This window comes from Chiloscyllium plagiosum, unplaced genomic scaffold (genome assembly GCF_037043375.1).
Source record: "Chiloscyllium plagiosum isolate Xiang-an unplaced genomic scaffold, Cpla_swu_hap1 HiC_scaffold_6, whole genome shotgun sequence".
Classification (NCBI taxonomy): Eukaryota; Metazoa; Chordata; class Chondrichthyes; order Orectolobiformes; family Hemiscylliidae; genus Chiloscyllium; species Chiloscyllium plagiosum.
Window position 1 is genome coordinate 109,479,791 of NW_028270144.1, and position 26,497 is coordinate 109,506,287.

Genomic DNA, 26,497 nt, shown 5'->3' on the forward strand with positions numbered 1-26,497 from the left:
ACCAGGGTCCCAGGTTTGATTCCAGCCTCTGGCGACTGTCTGTGTAGAGTTTGCATATTCTCCCAGTGTCTGTGTGGGTTTTCTCGGGTGCTCAGGTTTCCTCCCACAGTCCAAAGATGTGCAGGTCAGGGGAATTGGCCATGCTAAATTGCCCATAGTGCTAGGTACATTAGTCTGAGGGAAATGGGTCAGGGTGGGTTACTCTTCGGAGGGTCGGTGTGAACTGGATGGGCCAAACTGCCTGTTTCCGCACTGTAGGGAATCTAATCTAAACAACAATTTCATTATTGTTGTATTATGTGACTACCAAGAATTGTCTAGCAATTCTGATGTTTCTATGTTCTGGGATAATCTGGCTCTTGGAGGATGAAGTAGTCTAAAAAGGTTCCACAATGATGATTTTGGCAGTCTGATTATTTTAACATGTATGCCACCAATGAAATTATATTATGACACTTTGCTGATCTGACAGAAAATTCTAATTAATCACCACAAATCAAAGACGATATAATGTTGTTCGTGGCATATCACCCCTAATGATATCATAGCAATTCTTACATTCAAAAAAAATCAACAAAAAGCCAAGTAGTATAAAATGGAGGAAGGGGGTACAATATTACATCTAATAAGCTGCAATTAGATCAATACAAGTAATATATTCCAAAAACTCCAATGAGAAACAGATTCAAGCAAGACTATTATATACTTACTTTCCATCTGATGAAATACCAACAATTCTCCTGAGATCGAATGTCCTTCCCATGTCAAAGGGAGGATTGGACCCCTCCAAAGACAGACGCCTTTTGAAGGGTCCCCATATTCCTTGAGCTTCTAAGTAAGCTGTTCCAATCACCAAAAGGAACAAAACACTGGAAAAAGAATGGAATTATTACAAACCAAATAAATCAAACACATTGCAAACTAACTCCCTTTTCAATACACTTTTAGCAGATCTTTAAACTTTAGATAATCTTGTGTTTTTTCCAAACTGAGGATTGCTCTATGCTGATTAGAAAGAAGTCATTTTAGCACCTATTATAATTTTCAGAGTTCACACTCATGTTTTAGATGTTCATTAACCAACATTAGAATTAGAATTCCTACAGTGTGGAAACAGGCCCTTTGGCCCAACAAGTCCACACTACCCTACCCAGACCCATTACCCTACATTTATCCCTGACCAATGCACTTAAGCCTGCACATCCCTGAACACTATGGGACAATTTAGCTTGGCCAGTTCACCTAACCTGCACATCTTTGGATTGTGGGAGGAAAACAGAGCACCCAGAGGAAACCCATGCAGACACTGGGAGAATATGCAAACTCCTTACAGATAGTCGCCCAAGGCTGGAATCGAACCAGGGTCCCTGGCACTGAGGCCGCAGTGCTAACCACTGAATGATAAAGCTTCCAATTTCGAGAGGACACAAACAGACTACTTAGAATCTTGACATCTTCAACATGACAAAACAGATAAAGATCATTCAAGATATAGGGCGGCACGGTGGATCAGTGGTTAGCACTGCTGCCTCACAGCACCAGGGTCCTAGGTTTGATTCCAGTCTGTGTGGAGTTCACATTCTCCCAGTGTCTGCATTGGTTTCCTCTGGGTGCTCCGGTTTCCTCCCACAGTCCAAAGATGTGCAGGTCAGGTGAATTGGCCGTGCTAAATTGCCCATAGTGTTAGGCGCATTAGTCAGAGGGAAATGGGACTGGGTGGGTTACTCTTCAGAGGGTCAGTGTGGACTTGTTAGGCCGAATAGCCTGTTTCCACACTGTAAGGAATCTAATCTAACCTTTACTTGTAAACAAGGTCACGTGACAAGATTATCACTTGAAGTTGATATTCTTCAAACAGCCTAATCAATTGCCCAGAATCATCTTTTGATAGGTAACCAGCAGGGATTTTACTCGATACACTATTTATGTGTACACATTCCAAAGTCTTCACTGTGCCAAATTGTGACAGAGTTCTTTGTCCTTATGTAATGGGGTGCCCCTCTATTGAAACAGAACTGCCAAGATGTAGATTCCTTATTTGCGTGGTTCAAAAAAGTATGGTGAGGGATTTCACCAATTAAACCAGTTAAGTAAAATATCACGGGACATATAGAAGCAATCTTACAAAGATACCTCATTATTCCTGAGATGATCACATACAGTCCCAGCTCCCAGTTAGGTCTAGGTAGGGCCTCTGCACATGTTGCCAACATATGATAAGGAAGTGATGCATTTAGTATGAAAACAAATTGGGAGCCTCCTGCTGTGATAAGTCTTAGTTCTCGGATAACTCTGGAGGCAGTGAAATCTGGTGTAAACCTGAAAATAAAAATAACAGGCCCCATACAGATCATGACCATAAAGCTACTTAACATTAAGCTAAGAGACGAAAGCATTACAAAATGTATCTTTTAGTCATGCAGATCATGGAGCACTTCAAAACAATGTAAATGATAGACTGCATCTAATTTTAATCATCTGCTAAGAGGTTTGCAGATTCACAGCTGCTATTTTGTTATGTAGATAGATAGCAAATACTTTTATTTGTTTAAAAAAAGCTTGGTTTTAGTTTACTTCTTTACAAAAAAAAATTAACCGAATTATAATGCTGACTAGTTTATTACAAAGTTGCAGATGCATTTTTGAAAACTGCATTGTTAAGTAGGCAACCTCAAGTTCTCAAACACCAATAATTTAAAAAAGAGCTCACTGATTCAGTCCATTGCCCTAGAGCTCTCTTAGGGCAAAACAGAAACACATTACATTTCCAAATTGAAATTACTGTAGTATTGTCAAGAACGTGTGGGTTGAACAGCCCTTCAAAAAAAGAGCCCAAACCAAACAAAAACAAACAGAAGGACTCACAATATAATGATGTCTTTAGAGGCATTCGGTTTTAGTGCAAACTCTTGACAGTTTACAACTTTGAAGCCATATCCTTCACAGATGTATCCACTAATTTCCATAGACTTGACAAGAACTGGGAGCTGTCCTGTATTTTCTACTTTAAAAACTCTCTTCAATGTGAAGTTTGGCTCTTTCATTTTCATCTCTGTAATTTTAAAAAGTGAATTAGTTTTTAACGAAAATGTAAACATGTATTTCTTGCTTACATATATCTCCCTTCCATTATGGAGAGCAGTGACTCTTTCCAGGGTACAAGCCTGACACTGCTTGCAACCCATAGGATATCTCATCCAAATCACTCACGAGGCAAGTTCATGTGCCACATCCCCCCTTTGACAAATTTATACCATTGCTACAGGAAATGAAATGAGTAGAGTCTGGACCTGAAATTCTTATAATTCATTTGGTAGAAGATGAGGGAATTGCTGGCAAGGCCAGCATTTATTGTTCACCTCTAGGTACCCTGAAGGTGATGGTGGTGCACTGCCTTTTTTGAACCATTACAGTCAATTTGGTAAACCAAATTACTGAGTGGGGACTTTCAGGATTTTAATCCAGCGTCACTAAGAGGAAGAGTGATGTATTTCCAAAATTTCAGCTGGTGGTTTCCTCATGTACCTGCTGCCATTATCCTTAGAGATGGAAATTGCCATGCGTTTGGAATATGCTCTCTAAGGAACCTCAGTGAACTGCTGCAGTGTAAGTATGTAAGTTAGTTCACTGAGCTGGAAGATTTGTTTTCAGACGTTTCATCCCCATACTTGATAACACCAACGCTTCACCGGAGACTCACTGATATGTCCCGCTTCTCTATTTATAGTACTTGGTTTCTTAAAGGTTCTTTTTCTTTTTTTTTTTAAAAAAAAAGGGGAAGGTAGATAGGGCCTAAATCGATGTGTTTATTGATGGATTTCTGGTTAGAACGCCATGCCTCTAAGAATTCTCATGCGTGTCTTTGTTTCACTTGTGCAGAATGTGTGTTGTCCCAGTCAAAGTGGTATCCTTTGCCTGTATGTATGGAACATAGTGATAGTGGGTAGTGTCTTTTGATGGCTAGTTGGTGCTCGTGTATCCTTGTGGCAAGTTTCTTGCTTGTTTGTTAGATGTATTTTCTTTTTACAGTTCTTGAATATTATCTTGTAAATTACATTGGATTTGCTGGTAGTAACTAAATGAATCCTTTAGTTTCATTAGTCGCTGTTTAAGCGTGTTGTTAAGTTGGTAAGTGTGTTGGACTACCATGATGCCAAGAGGTCTGAGTAGTCTGGAAGTCATTTCTGAGATGTCTTTGATGTAAGACAAGGTGGCTATTAAACATAATCGGCTGATTCCTCAAACAAACCCAAACAAGTAGACAATGCAACCAAAAACTATAGCCAAATTATAGTTAAATTCACTATAATTCATGACCCACATCACTAGTTTTCATACATACAGAAAGGAGGACAACACACCTCCTAGTATAGGTGAAACAAAAACACACGAGACTTCTTAGAGGCATGGCATTCTAGCTAAACTCCATCAATAAACATCGATTTAGATCCTATCTACCTTCCCTTAAAGAGAGAAACCAAGACTTATAAATAGATAATGGGACACATCACCAGCGCTTCACTAGAAACTCATTGATGTTACCTAATGATGTCACAAAACGTCTGAAAACAAACCTTCCAGCTCAGCAAGCTAACTTACTTGCTAATTTCTGCAGAGTATCTTATAGACTGCATGCACTACTGTTACCGAGCACCAGTAGTAGTGGGTACGCACGTTTGTGAATACAGTGCCAAATCAAGCAGGTTGCTTTGTCCTGGACAATGTCAACCTTCTAGCATGTTGTTGGAGCTGCTCCCATCTAGGCAAGTGGGATTACCCTCCCGACCTGTGTCTTGTAGATGATGGGAGAAAGTGAGGACTGCAGATGCTGGAGATCAAAACTGAAAAATGTGTTGCTGGAAAAGCGCAGCAGGTCAGGCAGCATCCAAGGAGCAGGAGAATCAATGTTTCGGGCATGAGCCCTTCTTCAGGAATCAGGCTTATGCCCGAAACGTCGATTCTCCTGCTCCTCGGATGCTGCCTGACCTGCTGCGCTTTTCCAGCGACACATTTTTCAGCTCTGATCTCCAACATCTGCTGTCCTCACTTTCTCCCTTGTAGATGGACAAGCCTTGGAGAGTCAGGTAGTGAGTGTTACTTGCAGAAGTTATGTAGTAGTCCAGTTTAGTTTCTGGTCAATAGTAACTTTCAGGATATTGATAGTGGAGATACTAGCTGTAATCTTTCAGCCCTCAAAATATGAGTAGGGAGGTGCCAAGGATTGGAGAATTACAACTGTTATATTCTTCTCTGAAGAAAGGTTATAAGTTAACTCCAGCAACTTCAGACCATTCGGTTCAACTTTGGTGAGTGTTTTTTTAAACAATGATAATCTGGGACAAAACAAGAGTTACTCGGGACAGGTACAGGTTAATTAACAGATGGTTCATTTCTCTTTTGTTGGAGATGATCATTGCAAGCCATTTGTACGGTATGTATATCACTTGCAACGTGCCAGCCCAAACCTGGATATTGTTCAGATTTTGCTGTATTTGGACATGGACTGCATCAGTAGGTGGTGTTGCAAGTGGTATTGAACATTAGTGACCATCCCCACTTGTGACCTTACAATGAAGGGAAAATCTTAATGAATTAGCTGAAAATGGTTGGAGTTGGGACACTACCCCGAGGAACTGTTGCACAGAGATATCCTGGAGCTGAGATGATTGATCTCTAACAACCACACATCTTCCATTGTGTCAGGCACTGACTCCAAGTGGTGGAAAATTTGCCCCAATTCTCTCAAACTCCAGTTTTGCTAGACATCTATGATGCCAATATATTATCAAATGCAGCCGCTCACCTCACCTCCTTCAAAACCATTGGTACACGACAAATTATGACATCTACTAAAGTTTGGTAAAGCTGATTATGCAGAAACTCAAAAAGGTTGAACCCAAGATTTTTCCAGCCTGTGCCTATTGTATCAATCTGAACAATTCATATTTTAAACATTCATTCATGGGCCGTGGACATCATTAGCGAGGTTAAATTTTTGCTCATCCTTAACAGCCTTTTGAAAAAAGTTCCATGGAGCTGTCTTGTTGCCCCTTTGCTGTTATGTTTCTCTGAGGTTTCACAATGAATCTGATGGTGCAATGCCACTGGGACAAACTTCAAGGTGCATGTTCAGCCTCTTCTTTTAGCTATTGGTAATAGCAAAGTTACCTGTGACATCGTACAGCAATAATAAATAATGTCAAATCAATAAAATTCAAATCTATAGTCCCCTTTATTTTGGTTGTTTTCTTCCCTCACCCCACCAATTACTACAAATAGAGGAATCTATTTTTAAAGCGAATTCAAGCAGAATCACTGGGTCACGAGCAAGGTTAGAAAAGCCATCATTTCAGTGAGACATTAAATGTGGGCCTCTGTCTGTTTAACTGGACAATAAGTGCAGAAAGTTAGGGGTTCTCTAATCATTTCTAGCAGCATCAGTAATATCAACCATTTGTCTCACTGGTTGCTACTTGGTTTTTTGTTACACCTCTTCTGAATTCTTGGCTCAAAGGCAGGCCTTTGGCAAATATTTGCCAAAATGCAGCAAAGCACTATTACTTTGTTTTACTATGGTTAGGGCAAGGGGGTAGACCCAGAGTTTACATCCGCCAGACTCAGGATCTAACTTTATGCTGTTGCCATTAACCTGAACACTGGCCAGTCAACTGAGTTAACCAGCGCACTCTTTATATTGCCTTTCTGTACTTTCTTCAGTGTTGAATTACTTACTATCTGAACAGTCTTTAAGCAAAGCTTCATTAATTTTGAAACGTAATGAACTTCCAGGACCAGGATGCTTCCCTGCAACCTTCACGCTCTCCGTTGTTCCTTGCCCTTGTACCACAACTGCATCCACTACTGTCAGATTGTTTCTACAGAATAAAGAGGTAGATGACAAAATAATCACAGATCAGAGTCCTGAATGAATTACCAGTAACATAAGCTTCATTTGTTAAATTTTCCTAATTCAAAAAAAGTCAACAAACCTAAAGAGTTGACCAAATTAGACAATTATATGCATGAGTTAACAAATTTTAAGTGTCATCTAATTTGGCATTTTCAAAATAAGAAATGAATTTCAAAATCTTCTACAAAAATGAATAAAGCATGAGAAATAAACTTCAACTGTCTTTGCATCAGAAGTCAATATATGAACAGAAACATACCTTATAATAATTAAGGACATCACAGTTCTGTTGTGAACTGGGGTAAACTGCACTGACATAGACCTTTTTTCACCAGATTTTAGAATTACATTTAGCACAGATTGTCGGGAATAACCTTCTACAAATCCTGAAGAACTTTTGATGGATGAGGTCTAGAAACAATTCAGAAGAAAAAATTAAAAAAAAAAACAAAAACTTCGTATCAGCGGTCATATCTCATTTAAATTTGAAGCTTTTTATTGCAGAAAATTATGCTGGGGGTTCTATCCAGACCAGCATATTCCTGTTAAAATTGTGTATGCATACAATCCTATGGATGAGCAATACGGTTTCTCTTCCATTAAATTTCAAGTTCAAGTTCTTACATCAGTTACTCAGCTCTCAGAATCACAACGCAATCTAATTTAATAGGAATCTCTCAAACTCCTATTTAACGCACGAATGGAGCCATTTGTTCTTCTCCTTGGAAGGAAATATATTTTACTTACACGGTTACTGACAATTTTAAATTCAAAGGTTTTTGTGTCCAGATTTGCATGTTTGCTCAAGTGAAGCCTGAAATTAAACAAAGAAAGTTATGAAAAATATAGAAGCTACTTTTTCTAAATCTTCCATATCACTAACCAGTCTATTTCAAAGATTTTACCCCAATTGCATAGTATAGATCAAATACTTATTAGTAATAATTGAGATCATCGAATTGATCACTATCACAATTTGAAACTGATGTCAAAGGTCTTCAAAAATCCTGCTTGGAAGTGGTTATACATTCATTTGTAATAATATTGCTGATTATGAACTATCAAGTCTGTTGCTGGTTAGAACTAACTAGTAACAATGAACTGACAAGGATTGTTGGCAATTTTTAGATTTCGTGTACTGTATGAAGAAAGAATGATCTGTGGATTTTCCTTTTCATGCCATGTTGTAAAATGGAAGTGTATGGTGGATAACAAAAACCTAAACGCCAAACTCAAACATTTTTGTCACTAAAAATACACATCAAAAAGGTTATATACAGATTGCTACTTTCACATCTCAACATTTTCATGCAATGCTGTAAATATTTCCTGTTCTAAAGCTTTAGAAAAAAAAGTTAACCATTCTTCAAAAGAAAGGTGGCTGATACACCTGAGGCAGTATCTTAATTTACAATTTTGTTTTTTTTAAAAAAAAAAATCACAAATTTACATTTATGGTTTGATTACAACACAAAAGGCAGTCCTGTGGCCTGTCGTGCTCCTATTGATGTGCAAGTTCAACTCAGCTACTCCCATTCCCTTCTCATTGCAGGTAACTGTCTCCAAACACCACAATTACAATCTACTCACTGCATCAATGCTTTCTTCACTTGGCCAGCTATGTCCTCTGCTTCGCAACCCTTCCGCCAATGGAAGTGGTATGTCTCTTATAGACTTGTCTCATGATTTTGAACACTCATTTTAATTCCTCTCAATCTTCTCCAAGGGGAACAGTCCAACTTCCCCAAGCTATACACCGAACAAAGTTACTCATCCCTAGAATCATTTTTGTAAATCTTTGCTGCCCCCTCTCCAGTGCTGTCTGTCTTTCAATAGCAGAGCACCAGAATTGGGTAAAAGTTCAACTTAGGGTCAAACTAGTATTTTATTACAAACAAAAAAGGGTTCTTCATATTTATTTTTGCCCCAAGTCTCTATTTAGAAAACCTATGATCCATAATGCTGTTTATTCTAAACCACTTTCTCAATGTGTTCTCCTACCTTTGGTTTATGCATTTATAGTCCCAGGTTTCCTCTTTTGCATCCTCTCTAGAAATGTCTTTTCAGTTTAAATTGCCTCGGCTTGTTCTTCTTTCCAAAGTGCATAATTCAAACCTCTAAGAAAGTTCACCTGCCACATGCCTATCCATTTCACTTGTCTGCCTATGGCCTCAATATGCATATTGTCTTCAAAAGTTCAATTATCTACAAGTTGTGTCAACTACAAACTTTGAAATTGAGTAGAACAGTTGATAAGCAGTGATTCTGCACTAAATTCAAGGGAACACTCTATACCAGCCTCCTCCCAGTCAGAAAAATAAACTTTCACCACTACTTTCTGCTTTGTCATTCAACCAATTTTATATGTAGCTACCACTCCTTTACCCATAGACTTCAGCTTCACAAACAAAATTAGGTCACAGTTATCAAACATTTTCAAAGTCCATATATAACCACATTACTCTCAAACTATTCCCAAAAATCTAAAGTCAGTCAAACATGAACCATCTCGTGCTGGCTTTTCTTAATCTACCTATAACTGTCCAAGTGACTGTTATTCTGTCCCAGATTATCATTGTTAAAAGCAGTTAAAGTCAAATAGAATGGTCTGAAGTTGCTGGGTTTATCTTTACATTCTTTGCTGAAGAAATGTTATAAAATTGTAACTCTCCACTCACTGATGCTTCCCTACTCCTATGCATATGCAAGGAGGACTGAAAGATTACAGTCAGTATCGCCAAACACCTGCACCCTCTTTCCCACCACCCACCCCATATGAATCCTATCTAGTCCCAGTGACAACAGCTTTATGTACTGCTAGCCTTTTAATATTGCTATTAACTTTTAGCTCATTTAGAATCTCAACTATTGGCCCTTTCAGTCAGGACTTTGTTTTGCATCTTTCTGTACCAAGAAGAAAAATGCTGCCACACAGTTTGCAACTCAATCATGCCCTCTGCCACCAGGTGTAAATCCATTGTTGGTCCTCAGTCAGTCACATCCCTCCTTGCAAGAGGAGGTTCATCAGGATGTTGCCAGAGATGGAGCAGTTTAGCTACGAAGGGAGGCTGTAGAAACACTGACCGTTTTCTATACAGAATAGAATGTGGAAAGAGGGCCTGATTGAGGCATATAAAATTGAGGGGCATGGACAGGGTCAATAGGAAGCAGCTGTTCCTGTTAGTTGAAGAGTTAATAACAGGAGGGTATAAACTTTAAAAAGATGAAAGTCAGGAAGTTTCCAGGGAATTTGAGGAAAATGTTTTTCCACTCAGAGTTATGAGAATCTGGAATGCCCTGTCTGGAGGGTAGTTGAGATGGAAAAACCTCACCTTTCAAAAAAAAAAACTACTTATGACATTTCAAGTGCTTATCCATCTAAAGCTATGGATACATTTCTAGAAAGGGGGACTAGTGCAGATTTAGAGTAGTTTTAGCAAGTGCAGATATGATGGACAGAAGGGTCTCTACTGTAGTGTTTGATTCCTCATGACAATTTTATCATTTAGATGTCTACAGACATTTAGATTCCCTTTAATGTTAGCTTACAGTTTCTTCATGTTGATTCCCTTTCTCATCTCTCTCTGAACTTTTAATATTTAGACTGTTCATCACTTAGAACATCAACCTGATATCTGCCATTTTACTCGCCAGCTTTCTCATCGTTCAGAGGGGTCTGGTGTGGTCTACCCTATCTTCTTCCTTGACTTCTACCCAAACCACCTCATCTCTAAAGCTAGTCCAATGTTCTATTACAGTTTTGCCGGTCAATCTTGGATTCTAATTTATCAGAGGTAGATCGGTTATCCTTACAATTAACCATCCAATTAAAATATTTTTATTCTACAATGTTCTTTTCCCATAAGCAATCATTTCTTAGATGGTACTGCTTGCTTCTTAATAATTCAGAACAAATTGCAAAAAAAAATAAATCGAGATAGAATAGCCAGTAAAACTTGTTGCTCTCACATTACCAGGTATTTAGTCCCAGACCTGACAAACTGGGATTTCTCCGCTTTTATTGAAAGTTGAATTTCTCTGCCTTTTCACTACAGAACACTTCAATTAGGGAGACAGAAAAATCTTGCACAGTACATTTGCACCATCCCAGTACAACTGCGGCACCAGTTGAAAATTCAGTGATAAAGGCAGTCTCCTCTCTTAATTCAAGAGTCATGGAATTGCAAATAAGTTTCCTGAAGGCTTTATTTATTAAATAAAAAGAAACTGACTTACACAGACCAATATAAATCACCAGCTTAAACTCCAGAAAAATGAGCACAACTGAAACGTGTAATTAAACCCAAGACAGTGAATATATGAGTTCAAGTCCCACCTGCTCCAAAAATATGTAATAACATCTCTGAACAGATTGATCTTTCAAATGTAATCCGGTTTTCTAATGTACTTAAGGGGTAGGGGTAGGGGAAGAGAGATAACATTTGACTTGATTTCTTTCTTTTGAAGACTACAAAATACAAGGCAATGGGAGTAGAATGAGATGGGATTGGTTATATCAGCGTCCATTGTTAAACGGTAGAAAAATAATGAAGTTAAAACCAAATACGCACCTTTCCATTAACACATCTGCAACAAATGAAGGATTGGGATATAATGCTAAAGGAAGTAATTGGACGAACACAGGTACATCTGCTGGATTTTCTAAAATTAGTTCTTTTTCCTAAGGGAAATAAAAGTGTGTGAAAATAATAGTTAGGAACTCAAAAACTACTGTGTGATAAGTTTTTAAAAGCCATAAAAAATTATTCAATTTTTAAATTTACTTTTTAAATGCAAGCTTATAATAAATACTCACTGATGTGTTATTTGTGTTTGTGAGTGGGAAAATTAAATCTCGTGTTGTATTGATCAATGATGGCCATATAAGCTCTGATGTTACTACAGCTTGAACATTTTTCTGTAGGTCTGTGTCGACTTCAAAGACAACTTGCATCCTTAAAACAAGAAGTAGGCAATGACTAGTCAAAAATTCATGCTTGCATTAAATGCATAGTGTTTTCATAAAATACTAGGACAACAATGCAGTTTTGTTTGAAACAGTGCAACATGCAGTTAAAGAATGTACAACAATACCATGATCATTACTATATCGCAGAAGAGTGCAAGCTAAAATTTCAGTGAAGTTAATCTATTCCAAGAATTTTACTCTCTGCGGTGGTTGACTGAACATTTTATACAACATATTTTGTGTCTGTATGTCTGTAGTGATCACATATCTGCAGCAACATTGCTTTGTTTAGCAACTGAGCCAATCTATTTTATTGACAAGGCTGTGAACAAAACACAAGAAACATGACAGAGGACAGATAGCCATATGGTTCTAAAGATAAAACGCAGTTGCTATTAAAAGTAAAGTTGCCATAATCCCAAATGACCATAGGGTTGCTCTCAGTTATTAGAGAAACATGACTCTGGTGTTTTAACCAGAGGGTCATTACATGTCAGGTAAGGGGCAAGTTGGGAAGTCAGGACCTTCATGGTAACCTCAGCCGGTAAAGGAGCTGCACCTGCACTGTTGGCATTACTCTGCATTGCACAGCCAACTGAGCTAACCAAAGTTATTATCTGCCACATTTAAATTCAGCCAGGAACACATTAACCTGGAATATGGAATTATGGATTTGAATGCTTAAAAATTACTTTCGCAACTTTGCATATTAGCAGGTACTGCAGATGCAGATTTAACCACTATAGTTCCACTGTCCTTAGAGTCCAAACTACCTTCAGCTCACTATCTCTATCTAATAGCACTAAGTATAATGGCAAGCTATCGATGACATATCATTCCTCATACTTGACCTTAAATCAGTTAGGAGCTTATTTGGTTGCTGATTCTACTGACTTGAAATTTTAAAAACTTAAATCAGCATCAACACAACAAGCCAGCAGCTTTGATATGGTGTCAAATCATCTGCAATTTTATTCATAAATATATTAGTTCCAAAGTCTAGACAGCATTTTTTTCATGCAGGTACAAATGAGCATTTCTCACACTGGAGATCACTTTAAAGTGGTGTTCTCCAGGGACCAGTGTTAGGACCCTTGCCTTTTCTGACTTATATAAACAATTTGGAGATGTGCATGGAGGGAAAAAAATCTCTAAATATGCATATAATACTTAACTAGGTAGAACAGTGAATTGTAGGATAACACACAAGTGGCTTCAGAGGAACACTGACAAGTTGGTCAAATGGCCAGACACCTGGCAGACGAATTTCAAATGCAGAGAAATGAGGTGATGCATTTTGATAGAAAAAACATGGAGAGACAATACAGACTTAAAACGGTACAACTTTGAGGGGAGTACCCTGGCAGACACACTGGGTTCACATTCATAATTCTCTGAAGATGGCTCGGCAAGTTGAAAAATTAAGGCAGCTCATAGGATCCTTGTGTTTATAAATAGAAGCAGAGAGTATAAAAGCAAGGAAATGATGCCACACCTCTACAAATCACTGTTCAGACAGCATTTAGAGTACTGCCTTCAGTTCTGGACACCTTATTTAAAAGGATGTTAAAGCTCTGGAGAGAGAGAGTGCAAAGGAGATTTACTAGAATGATACCAGGAATAAGGGATATTAGATACAAGGAAAAAGAAAATGGAGAAATTGGGCTTATTCTCCTTGGAGCAGAGAAGATTAAAAGGTGGCCAATTTTGAGCTGTTCAAAATTATGAACTATTTTGACAGGGTAACTGAGAATATTCTCCATTTCCACTAGTTGGTATGTCAGTAACTAGGGGTCAATTTCAAAATTGTCAGCAAGAGCGCTAAGAGTGAGAGGAGTTGAAAACTTCTTTATTCACAGTTGTAGGGTTTGGAATATACTGCCTGGTGAATGGTGGAAGCATATTCAATAGCAAGTTACAAAAGGAGAGCTGGATATATATTTGAAAGTAATGAACTTATAGGCTACAGTGACAGGCTGGAGAATGGGACTGGCTAGGTAAGCTTTTTCAGGTGCCAGTATGGACACAATGGGTAGAATGGCCTCCTCCTGTACTGTAAAATGCCACGATTCCTATATTAGGCATTCTTTGGACCAGACACAAATAATTGCAGTCAGCAAGAAAGAGGATAATAGAATCAAGCTTATTTCAGTTAGGATACTCTAACAAAAAATAATTAATGGGCCAAATATGAAATTAAAGTTCTGGAAGACTTGCTCAAAGGACAGTGGTAACAGTGCTATCCAAACTAACAACAACAACAAGTCGTCATCTTTATTTAAACAACAATGCTTTCAGCACCAAAATGGTTAAGGAACTCACTTGTGCCCTGAGTTTTCTTTAAGTTCTGTCCATTTTTTGTACAAATTCTTATACAGATCCCAATCGGCATCCCATGCATCATCTTGCATTGCGAGACTATGCTGCAATCTTAACTCCGCTGAGAAAGGTGGGAGACACAAAAACTCAATGCAAAAACCATCACTTGTATTTTCCACGAGTACTTTTTTTGATGAAATTACGAAGTTGAATAATATAGTTACTTACATTTAGATAAAAAAGGCAATCCCACATAACAATAATCCCCACATTGTAAGCTAGCATCAAAATAAATATTTGCTATCTGCAAAAAAGATAAAACAATTAACAAAATAGGGCAGTACTTAAGTTGTACCAAAGCAACCAATGTTTCACTTAGCACTGCAACAAAAGTTTAAAACAGAGTTAGGTATATGCCTCAGACAGAAATTTACAGCACAGAAAGCAGCCATTCAGCCCCATATATCTGCACTGACCCAAAAACAAAACATCTGACTAATCCTTTTTTCTAGCTCTTGGTTTATAGGCCTGGTGGCTATGGCAACTCAAATGATTACCTAATTACTGCTGAAGTGTTAACAGTCTCAAACCTACCCCTATCAGGACCCACCTCAACCGTTACTGACCCAAAGAAAATCCTAGCCTACCCAATTTTCCTCAGGTCCTCCTGTCCAAGCAGCAGTCTGGGAAATCTCTGCATTCTCCTTAGTCAATTGCACCCTTCTTATAATGTGGTGAACAGACCTGCATGAAGTACTGCAGGTGATGACTAACCAGTTTTACACAGTTCCAGCATAAACTTTCTGCTCTTGTATTCCAGGCCTCAGGTAATAAAAGACAAATTGTCTTCGTAACCATCTTATCTATGTGCACTGCTTCCTTTAGAGGAGATTTGTGGATATGTACATAAAAAGGTCTTTCTGATCTTCAGTACTTTCCAGAGTCCTATCATTTAGTGAAATCCGTAGCCTTAATAGCCTTCCAAACTTATACCGCACTTTTCTGGATTGAATTCCATTGGTCACTGCTCTGCTCAGTTGACCAGTCTGTTGATGTCCTCCTGCAGTTTACAGCGATCTTCCATGCTATTTACCCAGTCCAATTTTAGTTTCATCTGTGAATATTTTGATCACACCTACTACATTCAAGTCCGTAACATTAATGTACACCACAAACAAGGGCCCAGTACAATGTCCTGTAGGATCCCACTGAAAACATCCTCTGCCATCACCCTCTGCTTCCTACCCCCTCAGCCAATTTTGGATCCAAAAGTGCCATTTTGCCGAGGATTCCCATGGGCTCTTACATCCTTGATCACTCTATCATGACAGCCCTCATTAGAAAGGCTTTCTAAAGTGCACATAAAACACATCAAATGCAATGCCATCCTCAACTTTCCTGGTTGCCTCCTAAAATATTCAATCAAAATTTGTCATAAACACGACCTCCACATAACAAACTCATGTTGGCTTGCCCAGATTAAATCAGTCTCCAAGTGTAGATATATTCTGTCCCTGAATTCTTCTTAACTTCCCCACCAAAGGCCAATTAATCTAACTTACTTGTCAATACCTTCCTCCTTTTTCTATATAATGGGTCAAAGTTAACAGTCTCCAGTTCTCTGGTGTCTTGCCTGTGGCCAGAGAGGATTTGAAAATTACTGCGAGGGTCCCTGATATCTCCTCCTTTACTTCCCTAAACAACCGGAGTTATATCTCCTGTCCATGCAGATTTATTCTCTTTAAAGGCTGCTAAACCCCTACACCTCTTCTTTCTGTAGATTCAGTTGTTCTAGTCAATCAAAACCCACTATCCAGATGTCTGCACCTGTATCTCCCTTGTGAAGACCAATGCAAAGACTGTATTGAGACTGTGCCCATGATTTCTGGATCCACATGTACATTACTTCTCTGGTTCCATTTACCCTTGCCATCTTCACTTAAGAAGTCTATATTACTTTCACTGCTCACTCTCTCACAATTCTGCCATGGTCCTCTTGGAGCTAGTTGCCAGGATGTCAATACTACTAACCTAATTCAAATCCATCCAAATAGCATTAGAAAAATTCCCACGGATGATGTCGGCCCCATTCCCGCTTAGATGTAACTCGCTCAAATTGGTACAAGTCCCACCTGCCCCGATGTTTCAGCCTTCTTTTGTATCTCTCTCATCATTTATTCATCTGCTCTGTCCTTCTAGTCCTATATTTACTACTGTGCAGCATCGGAAGTCTATAGCTCAAGTATGCAAGTTAATGTGCTGCATAAACAAATCTACCATAAATCATGCACATTACACAAGATGAAATATGACAGACCTTGGATTTCTTTTTTGATTCTAAATCATCCTTGTTATTTTTCATTCTCTTGTAGCAGAATCGCACATCCTCTGTTAGAGGACGTATATTTTGTAGTTTCACCTTCTGTGAGAAGGAACTCATTATATTTAAACTATGATGAACTACTTTCCCCTGTAAAGCAAAATATTCAAACTTACAAATTTAAAATAAACATGGTTCCCACACTTCACAATAATTTATATCACAGATACACAAACATCCAATTAGGTAGATCAGGTCCAGGCTCTGCTCATAACCATGCAAAGAGAAAGGAATTGACGTTTGTTTCAAGGTCACTCAAACTATTCTGGTTTCTTTCAACATTTAGCCAAGAACAATAAAATACTACAATATTAAAATGAGCAAAAATGAGTATCATCTTACTGGAAATGAGCCTGGAAGAACAACATGCTTTGGTGAACAAACCAAGGATCCTACAGCAATAAGTGCCTTTATTTGAATAGTTAAAATCTGTAAAAACAAAATGAAACAAATGTTAGTCCAGAACAAGCAGTTGTGATCACTAGATATAGCAGTTTGTTGCAATTAAACTTAAGCCAATAAATATTCTCATCTGCACAGTAATTCCTCATTAGATTCCTGCTGCAAAATGCTCCCTGGGGTGGGAATAGATAGGAAATACATCAGTCATGTCAGTTACATGTCATGGTATTCTCATTGGACAAACCATCCAAATGCCCTGCTAGTGATCTGCGACTCAGGTTCTAATTCCAAAAGGAGATGTTGAAATTTAATTTACAATTAAGACTCTAAATGACGACCATAAAACCATTGTCAGTTGTAGCAAAATCCCACCTGGTTCATTGATGTTCTTTAGGAAAGCAAGTCTTCTGTTGTTACCCAGTCAAGCTTACAGGCAACTCCAGGTACAAACAGACTCTTAATTGCTCTCTGAAATGGCCTAGCAAGCCCTCTGAACTGATAATATCAAAATGCTAAAATGTCTTTCTAAAAAAAAAAAGTCTCACGGTTCAGATCAAACATCGACAAGGAAGCCTCCTACATATCACCTCCCTTCAGCTGATGGATAGGTAAGTTGCAAACTGAACACCACTTGGAGGAAGCACTAAAAGGTGGCAAGGGCACAGAATGCACTCATGTTTGGGGATCTTTACTGTCCATCACTTAATGGCTCAGCAGTACTACTGACTGAGCTGGTAGAGTCCTAAAGAACATAGCTGTCAAACTGTGTTTATGGCATGCGGTGAGGAAACAAAATTGATGCCATTCTCACCAATCTATCTGTCATAGATGCATCTATCCATGGCTGTATCAGAAATGACTGATTAGATTAGATACCCTGCAGTGTGGAAACAGGCCCCTCTGTCCAACCAGTCCACACCGACCCTCCGAAGAGTAACCCACCCAGACCCATTCCCTCTAACTAATGCACCTAACAGTATGGGCAATTTTCCATGGCCAATTCACCTGACCTGCACATCTTTGGATTGTGGGAGGAAACTGGAGCACCCGGAGGAAACCCACGCAGACACAGGGAGAATGTACAAACTCCATACAGACAGTTGCCTGAGGCTGGAATCAAACCTGGGACCTTGGTGCTGTGAGGTAGTGTTAACCAATTAGCCACCGCACCACCCTCAGTCCTTTTGGAGACAAAATTCCACCTTTATATTAACAACATGCTCCATTGTGTTAGGTGGCCCTAGAGCAACCAGAGACTGGGAATCCATGGGAGAGTGGATTGTCAGCAGCAGAATTATACTCCAACTTATTCTGCAACTGCATGGCCTGGCATATCCTCCACTCTACCATTACAATAAGTCAAGGGATCAACCCTAGTTCGATGAACAGTACAGGAGAGCATGCCAGCTTTCCGGGAGCATATTAGGTAAAATCCAAATGAAGTGGCAACTTGGGAAGTTGCACAGGGTTACCTGTGTGCCAAATGTTATAAGCAGCAAGTAATGGACAGTGCTAAGTTATTCTGCAAAGCGATCAAATCTAAGCTGTGCAGTCCAGTCACATTCAGTTATGAATGGTGGTGGACAATTGAACAACCCAGAGGAGATAGCTGCTCCACAAATATCCTCACCATTGATGGGAAGCCCAGCACATTTGTGCAAAAGAGAAGGCAGAAACATTTGCAACAAACTTCAGCCAGAAGTGCAGAGTGATCTGTCTTGGCCGCCTGATTTCCCAACATCACAGAAGTCAGTCATCAACCAATTCAATTCAGGGATATCAGGAAAACAGATGGAAGCACCGGTTAACGCAAAGGTGTAGGACCCTGACAACATTCTGGCCATAGTATGATGATACTTGGTCCAGAACTTGCTGCTCCCTTGGCTAAGGTCTTCCTGTACAGCTATAACATTGGCATCTAGCCAGCAATATATTCAAATTACCCAGTTACGTCCTGTACAGAAAAGCAGGACAAATTAATCCAGCCACACTAGTAGAAGTTGAGGTTCCATCATGCTATCCCGCTCCTGACAGCATTATAGCTCTGGTTTAAATGTGGATGTAAATACATATGATCATACAAATCAGGAGTAGGCCATTCAACCCCTCAAGTCTGCTCTACCATTCAAGATCATGGGTGAAATGTCGAAACCATGCTTTCACCCTGCTGACAACCTTTCAAATCCTTGATCAACAAGGATGAAACTATCACTACCTTAAACATATGCAAGGACTCTGCTTTGATCACCTTTTCAGGAAGTGAATTCCAAAGACACTTGGTCCTGAGAAAAAAACCTCACCTATTCTGTTTTAAATAGACAGCCTTTGATTTTTAAAACAGTGACCTCTAGTACTAGATTCTGCTAAAAGGAGGAAGCATCTTCCTGATATCTGCACTAACAAGACTCTTCCATCATGTATGATTCAACCAAGTCACCTCTTCCTATTTTAAACTCCAGCAGATAAAAAGTAGTGTAAATTGTCCATCATTCCTCACTGGATAACTTACCCATTGCAGGAATTAGTCCAACAAAGTTTGCCTCAACTCCTCAAATCATTTGTGTTTAAAATATGAATAAATGTGTACAGCAGTCCAGACACAGGAGCTCACAACAGAAGCCTAACTTACTTTTGTATTCAATTTTCCTTGTGATAAATATCTTACTAGTTTTTCAACTTACTTGCTGTACTGCATTTTAACCTTTTGCAATGTCTGCATGATGACACCCAGGTCCCCACAATCTATCAATCATTTAGATAATATGCTTAATTACTCTTGCTGCCAAGTTGTACAATATCACATTCTTACATTATACTCCATTTGCTACATCTTTGTGCATTTACTTAATCTATCAATAGGTTGTTGTGACCTCCTGCCCTCTTTACAATTTACTTTCCTATCTAACTTTGCATAGTCAGTAAATTTGGGAACCAGTTTTGGTACGGAGAAGAAATAATAGCAAGCACCTCCTGTGTTATCGCATGCTAGCTGTAATGTGTTGTTTTCCAGGTGTTTGAATAATGTGTGCATTATTTTAAACATGCACTTTCCTGTATGACTTTTCTAAACACCATACTATGGTTTGGTGTTAGACACTCAATCAAATAGTGCCCCAACAGATGACAATGTGGGGCAGATCAATTGTTCACCAAGTAAATGAACAATCAAAGAAATCTTTTGATTTTGTTTAACAGATTAACCTGCCAATTCTGATATCGGATGTTAATTATTCCATCTATTATAGTCACAACTTGTACTTTAAGATTAGACTGGTGCAAAGTTTTTTTTTAAATCATGTAAACATTAAAATTATGCCTTTATTATATAGATTCAAAAACTACCTCATAATCTGTTGTGATCTGCACAGCTCCATCATATGGTCCTTCAAGTTCTTTTGCAGTCAACTTCATCCTAAATGCTGCATAATAACCAGATGCTAGTATCACCTGTGAAGAATGCACAAATACATTATTCATCAGTAAATATTTATGGACTTGATATCACCTCAAAGCCAGTGAGGCTCTCAAAAGATAGTCATTTCTCACAATTCTAATCCTGACTGGGCCAACTAGATAAACTAGGCCAAGGATGGGTTCTTGAAGATGAGGCTGAATGAGATGATTTAGAAAGGGGATAATATCTGTAAATAATCTTGACTGCTCTGTCAGCAATTTAAATACCAATGTAATCCAATGTAGCAAAGGGCCTTCAAAAGCTGAGCTCTACCCCACATCACTATTGATTAGTGTGATACATGCACTTCAAAAAAAATCTATTTCTTACTTTTGACATCAACAGTGACCTACCTACCTTGGAGTAGTCAATTTCTAATCAATTATGAAGGTTGATTATTGAAGAATTTCAAAGTTTGGGAGAAGATTTGTAGCTCGGGTGTTGTGGTTCCCAGCTCGGCGAACAGAACCACAACATTGAAGAATTTATTGAAATAAAGTGACATACCAAATTACACATAGCTTTACCTCTGTAACAGTGTCTAAAAATGCACCTACTTGTGTAAAAATGAATTTGTTAGCTCTAAGTCTATTACAAACAACACTATATGGTGGCTCAGTGGTTAACACTGCTCCTCACAGCACCAGGTACCCAGATTTAATTCCAGCCTCTGGCAACTGCCTGTGTAGAGTTTGCACATTCTCCCAGTATCTGCGTGGGTTTCCTCACAGGCTAACGACGTGGGGATTAGGCAAATTGGCCATGCTAAATTGCCAATAGTGTTCAGGGATGTGTGGGCTAGGTGCATTAGTCAGGGAAAATGTAGAGTAAGAGGGGTAGTGGAATGGATCTGACTGGGATACTCTTCAGAGGGTTGGTGTGCACTTATTGGGCCTAATGGCCTATTGTGTCCATGCTTTAGGGATTCTATAGCAAATAAACATTTAAGCCAGCTAATTGGCAGAGCAGAACAAGAATATTACAAACTTTAAAGGTTTCTATACTGGTTTTATGATATAGGTATAAACCTTTAAAATTTTATTGCCTATTATTTGGTAATCTATTCAAAACCAAATTAATCCTAATACCTTAGAAAAACAAAGCATTTATCAATCAATTAACGAGCATGCATAATTACGTAATGGACTCAAGGAAATGTATTGCATCTCAGCAGTCCCTCAGAGTTAAACAATTATGATGAAAACATGTCTAAACATGTCCAAACTGCATGCAACATTGAGTTTAACAATGAACACAGCTTTCCCAAGATACATTTTAAGCAGCATGCACAACCATATGGACAACAAACCCAAGTTTTAGGAATCTGACAATAAGTAAACATTAATAGATTATGTACTAAAACATGTGAAATCTTGAACTCTTACCAGTTAACATATTTGCATGATTATATTAACAATTTTAATTTAAGTTATTAAGTTAATGAGAATGGCAACAACACACACAGTGAAGGTGTAAATATTTCACTATTTTACACTGAACACATGACAATAAATAATTCAATAAATCAAAAAAACCTGTTTTTGCACTCCTTTTACCAAAAATGAGAAAATATACCAATATATTTTAAATTCAACATCCTCTAATTAAAATTGCTAACCCCCAGCCCCAAATGTCCCTTTCAACCTAGGAATATTTATGGCCCTACTGGAATTGACTAGAGACGAAGCATTGGGTCATTAAAAATAAACTTTTGTTCAAAGAAACTGTTATTAGTTCTAAGATTATTAGAGATTGTGGCATTTTGAAGTCATGTGCTAAAGATTTTGGCAATGCAAAAACTTAACAGAGCAACACAGTGGCTCAGTGGTTAGCACAGCTGCCTCAGTGCCAGGGACCTGGATTTGGTTCCACCCTTTGGGTACTGTCTGTATGCAGTTTGCACATTGTCCCCATGTCTGCGTGTGTTTTCTCTGACTTCCTCCCACAATCTAGGTGAATTGACCACGCTAAATTGCCCAGTGTCCAGGGATGTGCAGGTCAGATGGATCAGCCGCAGGAAATGTTTTATTTATTTGGGGGGGAGGGGGGGGGGAAGAAAAGGGAGAAGAGAGAGAAGGGGAGAAAGAGTTGGACGAGATGCTTTTTAAAGGGTCAGGTGTGGACTAAGTGGACAAATGGCCTGCTTCCAGACTCAATGGATTCCATGATTATTTTAACTTGGATGTAGTCCCAGTTGCCAGAAGTAGACGACATTTGCTGGAATTGAAATACATGCTTTAACAATAGCACTTGCAATAATAGGTAATGAAATAGCATGCAGATTTTTTTTTAATACATGTAAAAAATCTTAAGTTCATTTAAAAGCTTACACAGTTACAAACTAAAAATGCTCATGTGCAAGTCTTAAAATAGTCAAGGGTTTGGTTGTGACTGACCATTTGTTAGAATCCAGTTAATACAAAATCTGACTGTAAGCATGCCATGCACAGAAAATAGTTTTGAAATAAACGGTTAATGCTGAAAGAAATGTGTGTACAGGATCAGAAATATTGACTCACAGAAGATTGCTCTGTTGGTGACAATTTTTCTAAATCAGAAACACTGGAAATTGCACTCCTGTTGCCTCTCTCTACAATCAGCAATTCAATACTGAGGCCGTCTCCCACAACATACCAGCCTTTCACTGCCAGCTGAAGAGATCAAGACATCAAAATCAGTAATAGTATGAAGCACAGTGCACAAGTTCTCAAACAATCGCTTATGATCTAAAAATGGCATCTTACCTCAATTGGGTTGCTATTCATAATAACAAAAATAACATTGCCATCTTCTGCAGCACTCAACACACCAAAGTCTATGATGCGTTCTTCTAAACTTGGAGGAAGTACAAAGTACTGCAAAATTAATGTAAAATAGCTGTTTACAAAGAATGTCGGAGTCACAAAATGAAACAGACTAAAGAGAAGAACAATTATGCTCTTCTTCAAAACTGATTTCTGAAAAGATACTTTACGAAACTAAGGACTGATGAAAGCTAAAGCCCCATTTATACAATGATACACTCAAATCCAAAGCAAATTCTGAAAAAATCTCTCTACACCCTGGCAGTTATCACTGACTAGAAACTGAATTTGACCAGCCATATAAAAGCCAGACAAGTGAGCAAAGGCTAGGAATTCTGTCGCAAGTAATCCCTTCCAATATTCCCCAAATGTCCCTGGCCCCCCTGCCCCAAGCATAGACTTCTGAAACCAGAAATTAGAATGACGCATGCAGCACGTGCAATACTTCAGAGTGGCTGCACAGCTTAGAAGGAATGTCACTCCTGACCTTCTAATGCCTGCTTACAATCTACAAGACAGGAGCGAGATCGTATATTCTGGATGGGTGCAGCTTGATCAACGAGGAGAAAGTGAGGTCTGCAGATGCTGGAGATCAAAGTTGAAACTTTATTGCTGGAACAGCACAGCAGGTCAGGCAGCATCCAGGGAACAGGAGATTCGACGTTTCGGGCACAGGCCCTTCTTCAGGAATGAGACAGGAGATTCGACGTTTCGGGCACAGGCCCTTCTTCAGGAAGGAGAGTCATTCCTGAAGAAGGGCCTGTGCCCGAAACGTCGAATCTCCTGTTCCCTGGATGCTGCCTGACCTGCTGTGCTGTTCCAGCAATAAAGTTGCAGCTTGATCAACGCTCAAGCAACCAGAACAGAATAGCCCACCAGTTTGGAACCTCATCTACCCACCTTCAATATTCACTCCTTTCATCGTTGACAAAATACACTCGGTTCCTCTATTTAAAGCAAGTACTGCAGCAATTCACCAAGACTGCTCCAACAGAACCTTCCAAACCTATAATCACAACTTAGAAGGACAAGGGCAGATGATGCATGGGAATACCACCACTGGCAAGTTCCCCTCCACGTCATACACTATTCTGACATGGAACTATACAGTGACTCCATCACGGTCACTGTGTCCAAATCCTCAAACTCCCTCCTCTAATAGCACTGCAGGTATAACCACATACCAAGGACTGCAGTGGCTCAAGGGAGCAACTCAACATCACCACATTCTCCAGGGCAATTAACGCCACTGACACCCACAACCCATCAATGAATGTTAAGTATTATCAGCTGTGTCCCTAATGCAGCACAGTAAATACTTGTACAGGAGATATCCTGAATTAAGTCCACAATTGTGGATGGAAGACAGCCATTTCAAAAGTGCACAGTCAATGAATATACAACTGACATGACTCTATATAACATGATAGAAACCGTTTTCCTGACAACATAGCATACTTTAAATGAGGCACATGTATTGTATGTCCACAGCAATCAAGCATACCAAAAAAGTTTGAAAAAGAAACTTTTAAAAAAATACAGGAGACAAAAATACAAAGGAACAGATATCAATGATTACAACAGCAGAAAACACTCCACATTAATTCAGAACATCTTCCCCAATACAGCCAGAACCTCTGTTCTCGAATGAAGTTTCAGATATAACAAATAAAAAATTTCGTCTGTACCTTCCAAAACTCATCCTGGAACTTAGTTTTCTAATGTGGTTCAATTACATAGAAAGCAAAAGCACCAGAAACATTTTTGTTACTTACATCTAAAAACCCTGTATAGGCTCGCACAGGGAGGTGGAACTTTGATGCATTTGTGACAAGCAGAATGTTGCTGTCTATATGAATGGAAGAAGTGGTAGCCTCAAAGTGGAGAGAAAATATATAGAGTGCTTTGTGGGGAGGAACAGAAACTGGCTCACTGAAGTTTTTAATCTAAAGAAAAGAAAAATTGTAGTTAAATATCCTTGAATTCAACATGCAATTGTTCAGAAACCAGATTTGCCATTTTGCAACAAACAGTATGGTGATTATACTTACCTTAAACATTGCCTTTGCATCTTCTAGCAAAGAAACATTGTGTATAATGATTGGAAAATTGAATGTATTTGTTAGATATATTGGCCTCTCCACTGGGTCTGTAGGACTGTCCCTGATATGAAAAAGTGTTGCTGCGTGATCGTAGCCCAAATACCTGCAAAAATCACAAGAAATGCTACATTTTTATTTCTCCCTACAACATGGACATTTTCTTGCAATATTGCCTTTAAAGTTGTATGCCAGCAGGCACTCATAATTAACCACATCTTCAACTGTTATCCCATAGCTTAGTCACAGATTAGGTCAAAAGAAAGTGATCAGCATTCAATATTGTTTCATTTTTATGCCCAATATTGGTTTGGGAATGAGGTGGGGGGGGGGCAGTCCGGTAAGGGTGGGGGGTTGACAAAAGGAAGAGTGGAATGGAGATTACAATTTCCTTTAACTATGCATCAACAAAATAATAGTTATTGACAGTATAAGTGATAATGAAGATGTCAGACTCCAACCAACCAGAGAAGCTTTTAACAAAAAAAAAAGTTTTTAGGCGAGGAAAAAACTTTTTAAAGGCTTTAATGGAACAGAATGGTGCAAATACCTAAAAAAGCATTTCACTTTTTTTTTTAAATCCAACTGCAATACGCACAGAAGCGATTTGCAAACAAATAATTCCAATTCTCAAAAAGATAAATGACCGAATTATTTTCTTTTTGGCAGTGAGCTGGTTAGGGAATAAATGTTCACATTGACACTAAGACAATGTCCAAGGACTCTTCCCCTTTGAACAGGGAGAAACATTCATTTAGGCATAGAGAACTCAAAAAAAAATGTAGTACCCATCTCAGTATTACATTGAAGTGCTACATAGACTTGGTGCCCAAATCTTGGAGTGAAGTGATAGAAGACAAAAGGTAAACATGCTGCTGTGTCATTTATTGTAGCAGTCTTTAGACAAGAGCAGATTATTTGTAAAAAGCACTACAAATTTGCTTTTCTGACTACAATTCTGGATTCGTAGATTGAGACTTTGCAAGGAAAACAAAACAAAAAGTCAAGACTCCCTCAATCACCCTGATCTCAGGTAAGGGAGTCTGACAATACACTCAAGACTAGGAAAGGACTCAAATTAGGAGTTACTGGATATTAAACTGGAGCAGAAAACCCTTACCTAGTGCTGATACCAACTATAGAATTCTGATCACGAGAAT

The 26,497-nt window shown here is 38.7% G+C and overlaps 1 protein-coding gene across 3 annotated transcripts in view; it reads right to left on the reverse strand.

The window, feature by feature from the left end:
• tmem131 (transmembrane protein 131) overlaps positions 1-26,497 on the reverse strand; it is a 202,805-nt gene that overhangs the window by 34,646 nt on the left and 141,662 nt on the right. For all 3 annotated transcript variants that reach the window (XM_043692263.2, XM_087988350.1, XM_043692264.2), the window contains 17 exons: positions 25,290-25,443; positions 25,014-25,184; positions 23,179-23,289; positions 22,954-23,085; positions 20,323-20,427; positions 16,921-17,007; positions 16,516-16,668; positions 14,427-14,502; positions 14,202-14,319; positions 11,727-11,865; positions 11,482-11,591; positions 7,658-7,724; positions 7,170-7,321; positions 6,733-6,875; positions 2,866-3,052; positions 2,134-2,319; positions 711-869 (listed from right to left, as the gene is read on the reverse strand). In XM_043692263.2, the coding sequence (XP_043548198.2) occupies positions 711-869; positions 2,134-2,319; positions 2,866-3,052; positions 6,733-6,875; positions 7,170-7,321; positions 7,658-7,724; positions 11,482-11,591; positions 11,727-11,865; positions 14,202-14,319; positions 14,427-14,502; positions 16,516-16,668; positions 16,921-17,007; positions 20,323-20,427; positions 22,954-23,085; positions 23,179-23,289; positions 25,014-25,184; positions 25,290-25,443 (2,250 nt within the window). The remainder of the gene's footprint in view (positions 1-710; positions 870-2,133; positions 2,320-2,865; positions 3,053-6,732; positions 6,876-7,169; positions 7,322-7,657; positions 7,725-11,481; positions 11,592-11,726; positions 11,866-14,201; positions 14,320-14,426; positions 14,503-16,515; positions 16,669-16,920; positions 17,008-20,322; positions 20,428-22,953; positions 23,086-23,178; positions 23,290-25,013; positions 25,185-25,289; positions 25,444-26,497) is intronic.